The 13,807-nt window shown below is 40.9% G+C and overlaps 1 protein-coding gene across 7 annotated transcripts in view; it reads left to right on the forward strand.

Annotated features, from left to right (window-relative positions):
• The first annotated feature begins 4,394 nt into the window (after window positions 1–4,394).
• Window positions 4,395–13,807, forward strand: part of LOC133563270 (tight junction protein ZO-1-like) — a 259,759-nt gene continuing 250,346 nt past the window's right edge. For 6 of the 7 annotated variants that reach the window (XM_061917297.1, XM_061917300.1, XM_061917301.1 and 3 more), the window contains exons 1-2: window positions 4,395–4,913; window positions 9,243–9,363. In XM_061917297.1, the coding sequence (XP_061773281.1) occupies window positions 4,475–4,913; window positions 9,243–9,363 (560 nt within the window). In that variant the 5' untranslated portion in view covers window positions 4,395–4,474. The remainder of the gene's footprint in view (window positions 4,914–9,242; window positions 9,364–13,807) is intronic. The other variant, XM_061917299.1, reaches the window with a different exon arrangement.

Below are 13,807 nucleotides of genomic sequence, written 5' to 3' on the forward strand. Positions count from 1 at the left end.
CTTAATTAAGGGTCACATTCATGCTAGTAATTTGGAGCCGGGGGCAAAAACAGCATTACACGGTTGAAAGCACACAATGTCATGTTTTAATGAGAGCGATGCTAAACTAGGTTATTCTATTGACTACATTTTCAGGTATAAAAAATGGGCCGACATCCTTTTATTTATTTTCTTTAAGTATACTATCCTATATAAAGCAGTATTTATGTAAATATATTCTATATGAGGAGGCTCTACTTTTTTTTAGGACCTCCTGCAAAAATGTAGTCAAAGATCTTCCTATAAATGTTAAAAAAGCACAGAGGTTTTATTTAACAAGTATATTTAATATTTTTTGGCACTGTAAAACTCCACACTATGTACAAACATGAAAAATTACACTCCATTTATAGTGCATATTTACAGACTTCTTTGGCGTACATTTAAATGGGGTCCGCAGTTTGAGAATCAGTCTTCTACATTGTAGGAGTGCATGGGTTTCTAAGGACCAATAATAGTCAAACATATAAACTGTCATGATACCACATGACAGTTTTGGACTTTAAAATAATGTTGCGGATTACATAAAATTATGTGGTAGATCATATGAAATGATGTGTAGAGCCACATAACATGATTTGGCAGGCCATGTAAAAAAATGTGGAAAATAAAATTATGTGGTTGGTCTCCTAAAATGATGAGGTAGACCACATAAAATTATGTGGCAGACCGCATAAAACGACCAGGCGGGCCGGATAAAATTATGTGGTAGGCAACATAAAATGAGTGGCAGACTACATAACATAATGAGTGGGGCCACATAAATAATGTGGCGGACCAAATTGATTGACAGGCCTTATATGATAATGTGGCAAACCAAATAAAATGATATGGCAGGCCTTATAAAAGAATGTGGCGGACCAAATTAAATGTCGTGGCAGGCCTTATAAAATTATGTGGCGGACCAAATTAAATGATGTGGCAGGCCCTATAAAATAATGTGGCGGACCAAATTAAATGACATAGCAGGCCTTATAAAATTATGTGGCGGACCAAATTAAATGACGTAGCAGGCCTTATAAAATAAAGTGGCAGACCATGTAAAATGATGTAGTGTCATGCCGGTAAATTAGGTTTATGTTTGATCATGTTTATGTTTTGTTTTTGGACTCTTGTTTCCCGTTTTGCACTTCCTGGTTTTGATTGTCTCCACTCCATAGTTACGCATTAGTTTCCACCTGGTCTCCAAGTCACGCCCCTGCCCTCAGTCCCGCACCTGATTCTCATCACCATAACCACTATTTAAATAATTTGTTTTCTGTTCATCGGCCTGGGAACTTTGCTGTGCATACTACTTGCTACATGCTACCTTTATGCCCTCGATCACCTGCCACGCACCTTGCTTTCATGCCCCTTTGTTTGGTCACAGTAAGTGTTTTGTTTTTGTTGATCATAGCCATGCCATCGTGCTGTTTTAGTTTTTAGTTATTTATTATTCATGCCATCGAGCAAGAGTTTTTGTTTCCTGTTTGTGTTTTATAGCCTAGTATTGTACCTCCTTGTAAGCCCTTTGTTTTGCCTTTTTTTGTATTTAATGTATTAATAAATTAACCATGTACCTGAATCCAAATCCTCTCTGCATCGAAGAAGCAAAACAAATCCTAGTCACAGTCCTGACACGTAGCTGATCACATAAAATGACAAAGCAGAACAGCTCATGTGGCAGGGCACTTTAAAAGACCACGTTTAATGATGAAGCGAAACATCAAAAATTATATGGCTGACCACGTATTATTATGAAGTGGAACATTTAAAATGATGTGGCGGCCATATTAAATGACCACAGAAAATTACGTGGCGGATCATATAAAATGACGTGGGAAACCACATAAAATAATGTGGTGGGCCACTTAAAATGATGTGGCGTGCTACATAAAATAAAGCTGTGGCCCACATAAAGTAATGTGGCAAATCACATAAAATGGCGTGGGGGACCGCATTAAATAATGTGGCGGACCACATAAAATGATGTGACGTGCAACATAAAATGATGTGGCAGGCCTACTAAAATAATTGGGCTGATAAAATGACTTGGCTGGCCCCATAAAATGTTGTGGTGGACCAAACAAAATGATGTGACAGACCACATTATATAAAATGGATTGTATAAAATGACGTAGAGAACCACATAAAAAGATGAGGCACAGCTAAAATGATGTGGTGGGCCATGATAAATGTTGTGGCGGACGACCTAAATGACGTGGAGGACCACATAACATTTTGTAGCTGACCAAATTATATGATGTGGCAGGTCATATAAAATAATTTGGCGGAACAGCTACAATTATGTGGTGGGTCACTTTAAAAGACCACTAAGAAGTGGTTTGTGAGGAAGCAGAAGAGGCAGCAGGTGCACAGGTCCTCCAGAAGGTTTTGCACCAAGTTTTCCTTGCCCTTTTGTGGGTTCTTCCGAGGATGTTGTAGTCGTAATGATTTGTGCAGTCCTTTGAGACATTTGTGATTTGGGGCTATACAAATAAACATTGATTGATTGATTGACTTTAAATGACCGCCTAAAATGATGAAGCAGAACATCTAAAACGATGTGGTGGCCATTTCAAATGACCACACAAAAAGATGTGGCGGACCAAATGAAATCACATGGCAGGCCTTAAAAAATGATGTGGCGAACCATATAAAATGACGAAGCAGAACAGCTCAAATTATGTAGCCGGCCAATTTTAATGACCAAATTTAATTATGTGGCTGATCACAAAAAAAGATGAAGTGGAACATCTAAAATGATGTGGCGGGCGGATTAAATGACCACAGAAAATTATGTGTTGGGCCAAATTAGATAACCTAGCAGGCCTTATAAAATAATGTGGAGGACCACATAAAATGTTGTGGTGGACCCAATTAAATGATTTGCCAGGCCCTACAAAATAGATGGCGGACCACATAAAATGATGTGGCGGACCAAAAAAAAATGTTTTGGCAGGCCTTGTTAAATATTGTGGTGGAACAAATTAAATGATTTGGCAGGCCTTATAAAATAATGTGGCGGACCACATCAAATGATGTGGCAGACCAAATTAAATGACATGGCAGGCCTTATAAAATTATGTGGCGGACCACATAAAATGATGTGGTAGACCAAATTACATGACGTGGCAGGCCTCAATAAATAATGTGGCAGACCATATAAAATGATGTAGCTGACCATATAAAATGACGAAGCAAAACATCTCAAATTATGTGGCGGGCCACTTTAAATAACCGCATTTAATGACGTGGCTAACCACATAAAAAGATGAAGCGGAACATCTAAAATGATGTCGCGGTCAGATTAAATGACCACAGAAAATGATGTGGCAGACCACATAACATTATGTGGTGTACCAAATTAAATAATGTGGGAGGCCTTATAAAATAACGTGGCGGACCACGTAAAATATTGTGGGGGACCAAATTAAATGATTTGGCAGGCCTTATAAAATAATGTGGCGGACCACATAAAATGATGTGGCAAACCAAATTAAATGAAGTGGCAGGCCTTAAAAAATAAGTGGCGGACCACATGAAATAATGTGGTGGACCAAATTAAATGATGTGGCAGGCCTTATAAAATAATGTGGCGGACTACATAAAATGTTGTGGCAGACCACATAAAATAATGTGGCGGATAAATTAAATGATGTGGCAGGCCTTGTAAAATAATGTGGCGGACCACATAAAATAGTGTAACGGACCACATAAAATGTTGTGGCTGACCACGTAAAATATTGTGGCGGACCAAATTAAATAATGTGGCAGGCCTTATAAAATAACGTGGCGGACCATATAAAATGACGTGGCGGACCACATAAAATGATGTGGTGGATCACATAAAATGATGTGACTGACCAAATTAAATAATGTGGTAGGCCTTATAAAATAATGTGGCGGACCATATAAAATGACGTAGCGGACCACATAAAATGACGTGGTGGATCACATAAAATGAAGTGGCTGACCACGTAAAATGATGTGGGGGATCAAATTAAATTATGTGGCAGACCAAATTAAATGATATGGCAGGTCTTATAGAGTAATGTGGAGGACCATGTAAAATGATGTGGTTGACCACATAAAATGACGAGGTTGAACAGTTCAATTTATGTGGCGGGCCAATTTAAATGACCACATTTAAAGACGTGGCTGACGTGGAATTTACAGACTACTATGTTGTTTTTTGGTATGCTTTTTAAACATATTATGATCAATAAGAGGGTGTTATATATTGTGAAATATGTGGAGGATGTCTGATCAGTGCGGTGGCAGTTTGCATTGGTGTATTTAAGAGTCTGCTAATCTTCTTAGTGGCAGTAAGTACCCAGATAGCGACAGTCCAGATTGTCTCTTCCTGACTGGGACTACTACAACAACAACAACAACAACAAAAAAGTGATCTTCTACAGGAATATGTGGCATGGTGGCTTCTCTGGCATGAAATATGCACCTCCCCTCACTTGGGAAGTGTGCTGACAAAGCTGTGGAAGACGTGTTGGGGAGCCTGCTCAGCTTGAAGATGTTTGGCAGCGGCACTAAGAAGTGGTTTGTGAGGAAGCAGAAGAGGCAGCAGGTGCACAGGTCCTCCAGAAGGTCTTGCACCAAGCAGAAGACGCGCTGGGCCGCAAAGATCCTCAAACAGCACAGGCAGAAACTCCTGAGCGAGCTGGACGTCAACACGGTCCTGCCATACTTGGTCTACGACAAGGTCTTCTCGCTCGGGGAGTACAAGGAAATACTCGGACAAGATTCCAACAAAAAGCGCACGGAGATATTTCTGGACCGTCTGTCTTCTAAAGGACCGGCTGCCTTCTGCTCCTTTTGCTCAGTTTTGGAGGAGGTGTGTCCTCACCTGCTCACCTGCTTTCTGTTGGACAGTGACGGTACGTTCATGACATCATACTACACACACCAACCATATTGAAAACCAATAACACATTCTTGTACTGTGGTTGCCATTTTTAACAAACCAGTACTTTTCTTGAATGCAGTGACGGGCCGTGCGTTTCCCACCTAGGCCTTAGGTCAGAGGTGTCAAAACATTTTCCAGCGAGGGCCACATAGAGAAAAATTGAAAGATGCGAGGGCCACTTTTATACATTTTGTATATGAAAAATACTCAAAACAAAACAATGTAGGTGAACATATGCTAACATTTGAAAAACACTTCTACATCTTAGCTTTGTGTTATAGATAACAGAGCAGTAAAATCATCCATCCATCCATCCATTTTCTATCGCTTGTTCTCTTTTGGGGTTGCAGGGGGCGCTGGAGCCTATCTAGGCTGCATTCGGGCGGAAGGCGGGGTACACCCTGGACAAGTTTCCACCTGATTATTTTAATAATGATTTTATTTGCATTTATGTTAACTGTGCTCTAAAGTAAGCTGGTATTTACTAATGTTGCAACTACACATTCAACCGAACCGCTTTTGAGGGCTTTAATACACTCAAAAACAAATGTCTCACAAAAAATTTAAACACTTTTTCATCATGACATGATACACGGAAATCATCAAAGGCCTCATACAGTAAGATGCTCAGGTTGTCGGCCATTTTGGTTTTCAGGTCCCATTTTTGGGGAATTCGGTCCCGTTTAATTTTTCATAGTTTTTTGTTGAAATTTGATTGATTGAGTTTTTTCTTGTAACTTAGGACCTCTTTAGTTTGTCTACAGAATGTGTCGCGGGCCAATAAAAATTGCTCTGCGGGCTCCAATTGTACTTTGGACATCCCTGTCTTAGGTGATGTCCGACTTCAATGAATACCTCTCAAAATACCATCATTTATGTCCCCGCATGACCATTTTGGGAGAAATACTATACAGGAACACATTTACGTACTACTGTGCATTGAATCACCATTAACAGTGTACAAAACGTGTTATTTTGTGGCACATTTAAAAATCAATAAACACGCATCAGCAATTAAAACATAAATTATGTGGTACTGTCAAAATCAAAAAAGCAAAAAACATATTAAATGTGAAAAAAATAAAGAAATACAATATCTGAACTCACAATTTGTCGAACCCATTCCAGCCGACATTGTCTCACAAGATGTAGTTTCTCTTTAAATATCCTTCTTGAAAATGGCCTTGCAAATATATGTGTTGTCTTGTCTAATAATAAAAGATGCAGACAAGGCGTGTTGGCAGAGTTCTTAAAGTTTACTCCACAAGGTGCCCATAAAAAACATCCCGATTGGCTAAACGGAGCTAAGCATGCAATTCACTACTGTGGCATGCTGGGTAACGGAGTTCTTATGTTACATAGCTCATAGCATCACAATATATAATCTGCCTTAGGCAATCTAGAAGGACTTATTGACAAAAACTTGTGATTTGATTGGTTGTCACAACTGTCTATCAACTGTATGTGCCCAATCACTTACAGTGCACAGCATTGTTGATTCTGACGGCCCCGGGCAGATTTAGTACAGCATGGCAACATAAGCTAGCTGAATTCTGATTGGATAAAAACTCTATAACCTAAAACAAAAGCGCTGGAAGGAGCATAATATGACATGAAAAAAATATGAATACTTTTAGATATTTAGGGAAAGTAGAAAACAAAAACTTTTATTTTTAATTATGATTATGATTTCTGGTTATATTAGGCCAGCAGAGAAGGACTTGCTGGCCCTGATGGCACACCACTGGTTGAATGATAGTAAGTAATCCAATATTATGAATAAATAGAGCGGGAAACTACTTTGAATCAAGCCAGCATTGCAGACTAAGAGCCAACATAAAAATAACCTGTTAAACCGGGGAAGGCTGAGGGGATTACATTTGTAACTAGCCGCTGACAACATAGACGACATATGGCCAACGTGTCTGCAGTCTGGGACACGCGTCAATATGATAGCCTGAACATTACGCATGCTAGGAGGGAAATAAATAGCTTGCAGTGACAACAACAAAGCTGACATAATCTGACATCATTTTATGTTACAATAAAATAAATAAATCCATCCATCCTTTTTCTACTGCTTGTTCCTTTTGGTGTCGCGGTAAATAAATAAATATATATATATGAACAGGGGTTAGTTCATGTGCTTCACAATACAAAGGTCCTGAGTTCAATATTGCAGAAGGTAATATTTCTGTGTGGAATTTGCATGTTCTCCTCGTGACTGCGTGGGTTCCCTCCGGGTACTCCGGCTTCCTCCCACCTCCAAAAACATGCACCTGGGGATAGGTTGATTGGCAACACTAAATTGGCCCTAGTGTGTAAATGTGAGTGTGAATGTTGTCTGTCTATCTGTGTTGGCCCTGCGATGAGGTGGCAACTTGTCCAGGGTGTACGCCGCCTTCTGCCCGAATGCAGCTGAGATAGGCGCCAGCGCCCCCCGCAACCCCAAAAGGGAATAAGCGGTAGAAAATGGATGGATATATATATATAGAGTCAAGGTTGCTGTGGTTTATCCATTATACAGTGCTCAATACCAGAGTCAAGCGGAATATACGTTAGGTCAGAAAAAATACTGACGCTCTATCATCCCTACGAGCCGGTTTCGCAGTATATATAGCAGGGGTATCGAGACACGCGGCCCGCGGGCCAATTGTTGCCCGCGAGACGTTGTTTTGCGGCCCCCACCTTAATATGAAAGTTTAATGTTAGTGCGGCCCGCGAGTTTTGTATGAATGGCGCTTGATAGCGTTGTGTGCGGAGCTGAAGGAATCTACCAATCACTGTGTGGTATGTGGCTCTCGAGGGCCGAACATTGACGTCACTTGTGTGATGCAAGCAGAGTTTCGATTGCGTGATTGATACTTTTATTAGTAGATTGCACAGTTCAGTACATATTCCGTACAATTGACCACTAAATGGTAACACCCGAATAAGTTTTTCAACTTGTTAAGCAATTTATGGTAAGAGGAACCCCCCCCCCCCCGCATCCCCCCCCCCCCCCCCCCCCCCCCCCCCCCATTTGCTCCAGACAGAGACAATTTCTGTTATTTGGGTCCAAAATGGCTCTTTCAAATGTTCTGGGTTGCCTACTCCTGCGTTAGTAGAAAAGCGGAAAATGAGTGGAAGCGACAGAGACGTTGCCATGGAGACAAGGGTTTTCTAATGTGCCTGGCTGCAGTCGCACCGCGAAATCTGTTCGTCGGTAATAACATTCCCCGATAACCCAGACCAATTCAAACCGTTATATATTTTTTTTAATTTAATTTGCATTGCCTCACATTTCTTAATCCTCATTTTGTTCATTTATATATAGATTTTATTTTGTGATGAAAATAAAAATAGACATTTAAAAATATATTTTTTTGAGAAATCTTTTCTCGCGGCCGAGCCTCGCCCAGACAATTCATACTTGGTCAACAGCCATACAGGTCACACTGAAGGTGGCCGTATAAACAACTTTAACACTGTTAGGCAATGCAAGGCAAGGCAACTTTATTTATATAGCAAATTTACAACAATTTTTAAATTGAATCACAGGTTAAAAAGTATAGAGCAAAAAACAAAACAAAAAACAAACAAAGAACATAAACAATGAATAAGCTAAACAAGATGGTGCAAAAGCAATATGCTAAAAGAGGTCAAATAAAAAGTTAAAAAAGATATATATATATATTTATATATATATACTGTATATATATATACTGTATATATACAGTGTATATATACAGTGTATATATATATATATATATATATATATATATATATATATATATATACTGTATATATATTTAAAAATCAACCTAATGAGTCAACATTACTTACACTTTGTTACAACTGACCTCAAGGGAGTCCATCTCATTACTGACAATGGAAACCTTTTAACCCTAAAAGGCCACCGTATTTCCTGGTTGAGGCACTAGCAGCAGAGAGAAAACCATTAGCATACCAGCTGTTAATCTCCAATAAAATGAGTCAGCATTTATTTCTTCATAGACACAATTTAGAGATTGAAGAGACACTTTTTTTGAATCAGTGTCACCTATTTGTGTTGTGAAATCACTGCATGGACTTTAAACGAAGTCCGTGAAAAAAAAGGCTAGTGGGGAGCACCATGGGACTTGTAGTCTCACAGGTAAAAGTGCTTGAACTTGACTATTTTGTTGAAAATGTATTATTTTTGCATTTTACGATCAGGAAATAATGTCCCAAAAACAAAAAAATGCCCCTTTGAGGTAAATATGCTCGCATTAAAAGCACTATAAAGTAATATTTATCAGCAATGGCTTGTTTCACTCAGCTTCACCAGACCGTGGTCAAGGAGGAGGAAAGAAAGGAAGCTCTCCTCTTTCCTCAAACAGCCAAGGAAAGGAACCTTTGTGTTTGCCTCCAACGTACACCGACCTTGTCTTTGATTCCAGGTAAGATGGCTAAAGTTGGAGTGATCTTGGATTGGATTGGCAATACTGTATTCATCCCACGATGGGGAAATTACAGGGTTGCAGTGCAGATACAAAAAGTCCACAAAAAATAAGGAAAGCACATGAAAACAAGAGGGAAACATTAAAAAAAACAAAATACATAAATACACTATCCTATATAAAGCAGTATGTATGTAAATATATTCTGTATGAAGAGGCTTTACTGTTTTTAAGACCATCCATTGAGACTTTTTATTAGTAGATTGCACAGTACAGTACATATTCCGTACAATTGACCACTAAATGGTAACACCCCAATAAGTTTTTGAACTTGTTTAAGTCGGGGTCCACGTACATCAATTCATGGTAAAAAATACATCCATTTACTACCGCTTGTCCCTTTTGGGGGGTGCTGGAGTTTATCTCAGCTGCAGTCGGGCGGAAGGCGAGGTACACACTGGACAAGTCGCCACCTCATCGCAGGGCCAACACAGATATACAGACAACATTCACACTAACATTCATTCACACACTATCCTAATTTTTTTATTTATTTTAAAGACGTGTCTTGTCTCTTATAATGTTTGTGAATGACAGCCAAAATTCCCCGAAAAAGTACCGCCCCCCCCAAAAAAACAAAAAAAAACAACCCAAAAAACACAGAGGCACCTGTGCAGTGGGAAGACCAGGCACCGAGGTTAAAAAGGCCAAGAGCCCCTGGTCAAGAACACCGCCCGCACTGCCAACACATCCATTATGGTCACAGTCTGACCCCACAACTGTGGGTACAAGGACATAATCCAAGTGAGCTTAAAGTGTCAGTTTGACCCTGAGACCTGCTTTTGGTGTGGTCGCCACAGTGGCTCGGCTGAACTTCTGCAAAAATGTAGTCAAAGATCTTCCTAGAAATGTTAGAAAAGCTTTGGTGTTTTCAAAAACCTATTGCAAAAATGCTTGTCAAAGAGTGGTTCTCAATTTTTTCCCCACCTAGGTACCACCTTAGAAAACCCTTGACTCACCAAGTACCATCATAATGAGCAACAATATAACCTACTCAGTGGCCTAGTGGTTAGAGTGTCCGCCCTGAGATCGGTAGGTTGTTTGGTACTCAGCATCAAGGGTTGGAATTGGGGGTTAAATCACCAAAAATGATTCCCGGGCGCGGCACCGCTGCTGCCCGCTGCTCCCCTTACCTCCCAGGGGGTGATCAAGGGGATGGGTCAAATGCAGAGGACACATTTCACCACACCTCATGTGTGTATGACTATTAGTGGTAATTTAACTTTAATAAAATACAGTAGCGTAGTAGGCCTAAGTAGTCATTAAAAACAAAGCTGAGTTTTGTTTTTTTTAACAAGTATATTTAATGTTTTTGGCCACTGTAAAATTACACACGATGCACACACATCAAAAATGATACCCTATTTACAATGCATATTTACAGACTTCTTTGGCGTACCTTTAGATGGGTTCTGCAGTTTGAGAATCAGTCTTCTACATTGTAGGAGTGATTGGGTTTCTAAGGACCAATAATAGTCAAACATATAAACTGTCATGATCCCACATGACAGTTTTGGACTTTGTCAGGGTTTTCCTGTGTTTTTGTTACAGCACTGTTTTCTCTCTTGTTTTCCACTTCCTCTACTATGAGCCACCAGGCTATTTTCATGACAGGCCACATAAAATGTTGAATCGGGGGACCACATATAAAAATGTGGCAAGCCTCATTAACTGATGTGGTGGGCCACCTTTTCTCTCCGGCACTCATTGAAGGTGGACGCTCCGTTTTCCTCTTTATCTCTCCTGCTCGCTTCTTTGTTTTGTCTTGTCCCAACGTTCTTTTTGCACTGTTCTCCAAAATCAAAACAATGGAATTGATCAACTAAACTCTCAACAAAATTGACAAGTACTCGGGTTTGGGTGAAATCTGCCTGTCCTGACGGAGTGGTTGTTGCTGGACATACTACTGCGACCCTTTCAGTCGAGGACGTTGAATATATTCGGAACCATGATTACAGGACATCTGCTGATTGGAGTAAGCGTTGCCCTGTTGTATTGACAAATTGGAAGATGCTGATAGCCTTTCAAAGTATTCTAAAGCTGCAACAAATAATTGGAGGATGCGGACAGAGCTCTGGGTACTGAGACTTTTGTGATTTTGGACTAAAAAACGATGGGGAAATTACAGGGTTGCAGTGCAGATACAAAAAGTGTACAAAAAAATAAGGTAAAATACGTGAAAACAAGAGGGAAACATTAAAAAACAAAAAAGACATAAAAGAGCACAGTTCTGATACAACCAGCTTCCACTTCAGCTGAGCAATTTCTACATATAGCTACAAAAGTAAACCCCCCCCCCCCCAAAAAAAAATAGCAAAAAGTAATACATATCACTAGTGTTGTCCCGATACTAATATTTTGGTACTGGTACCAAAATGTATTTCAATACTTTTCGGTACTTTTCTAAATAAAGAATACCACGAAAAATTGCATTATTGGCTATATTTTAACAACAAATCTTGCGGTATATTAAACTTATGTTCCCTATTGCAAGTTTTTCCTTAAATAAAATAGTTAACATACAAGACAACTTGTCTTTTATTAGTACCATACTTTTCCGATTATAAGTCGCTCCGGAGTATACGTTGCACCGGCCGAAAATGCATAATAAAGAAGGAAAAAAACATATAGACGTCGCACTGGAGTATGAGTCGCATTTTTGGGGGAAATCCAACACCAATAGTAGACATCCATCCATCCATTTTCTACTGTTTATTCCCTTTGGGGTCGCAGGGGGCGCTGGTGCCTAGGCAATTTAAAATAAATAAAGAATAGTGAACAACAGGCTGAATAATTGTACGTTATATGACACATAAATAACCAACTGAGAAGGTGCCTGGTATGTTAACGTAACATATTATGGTAAAAGTCATTCAAATAACTATAACATATAGAACATGCTATACGTTTACCAAACAATCTGTCACTCCTAATCGATAAATCCCATGAAATCTTCTTCCTCGATGTCGCTTCTAAACAACTCTGCCAACTCCAAAGGTATGTACCGCTTCATCTTGTCAATTTCTGCTGCATATTTCACTACGTCCAGCTTGTAATCTGCAGTACATGATTTCCTTTTTGGTGCCATTTTTGTTCAGTCCTTCTCAGTTTTTATAAGTTACCACCAACGATGAAATGATCCATTTTAATAGCTAAGGCAGTAGCATATAGCAGTTAGAATTCAATGACCCACAATACACGTCTGCCATGACCCTCCCCCACCAAATGTTTGACGTGTATGTGACAATTGCTGACGTGTGTGTGACAATTGCTGACATTTTCTTCGTCTCTTTCGCGAATGAACTAAATAATATTATTTGATATTTTATGGTCTCCTCTCTGAGCTGCCACCTTATCGTGGTAGAGGAATTTGCGTGTCCCAATGATCCTAGGAGCTATGTTGTCCAGGGGCTTTATGCCCCCTGGTAGGGTCTCCCAAGACAAACAGGTCCTAGGTGAGGGATCAGACAAAGAGCAGCTCGAAGACCAATATGAAGAAGACAAATCATGGACCCAGATTTCCCTCGCCTGGACGCGGGTCACCGGGGATCCCCTCTGGAGCCAGGCCCGGAGATGGGGCACGATGGCGAGCGCCTGGTGGCCGGGCCTGTTCCCATGGGGCTCGGCCGGGCACAGCCCGAAGACGGAACGTGGGTCACCCCTCCAATGGGCTCATCACCAATAGCAGGGGCCATAGAGGTCGGGTGCGATGTGAGCTGGGCGGCAGCCGAAGGCGGGGCACTTGGCGGTCCGATCCTCGGCTACAGAAGCTAGCTCTTGGGACGTGGAATGTCACCTCACTGGGGGGGAAGGGGCCTGAGCTAGTGCGCGAAGTGGAGAAGTTCCGGCTGGATAAAGTCGGACTCACTTCGACGCACAGCAAGGGCTCTGGAACCACTTCACCCGAGAGGGGATGGACTCTCTTCCACTCTGGCGTTGCCGGCAGTGAGAGGTGACAGGCTGGGTTGGCAATTCTTGTTGCCCCCCGGGTCAAACCCTGCACGTTGGAGTTCAACCCAGTGGACGAGAGGTTAGCCTCCCTCCGCCTTCGGGTGGGGGGACGGGTCCTGACTGTTGTTTGTGCTTACGCACCAAACAGAAGTTCAGAGTACCCACACTTTTTGAGTACACTCGAGGGAGTACTGGAAAGTGCTCACCCGGGTGATTCCCTTGTCCTACTGGTGGACTTCAACGTTCATGTTGGCAACGACAGTGAAACCTGGAGAGGCGTGATTGGGAAGAATGGCCGCCCGGATCTGAACCCGAGTGGTGTTTTGTTATTGGACTTTTGTGCTCGTCACAGATTGTCCATAACAAACACCATGTTCAAACATAAGGGTGTCCATATGTGCACTTAGCACCAGGACACCCTAGGCCGCAGTTC

Source organism: Nerophis ophidion, linkage group LG12 (assembly GCF_033978795.1).
Source record: "Nerophis ophidion isolate RoL-2023_Sa linkage group LG12, RoL_Noph_v1.0, whole genome shotgun sequence".
NCBI classification, from domain to species: Eukaryota; Metazoa; Chordata; class Actinopteri; order Syngnathiformes; family Syngnathidae; genus Nerophis; species Nerophis ophidion.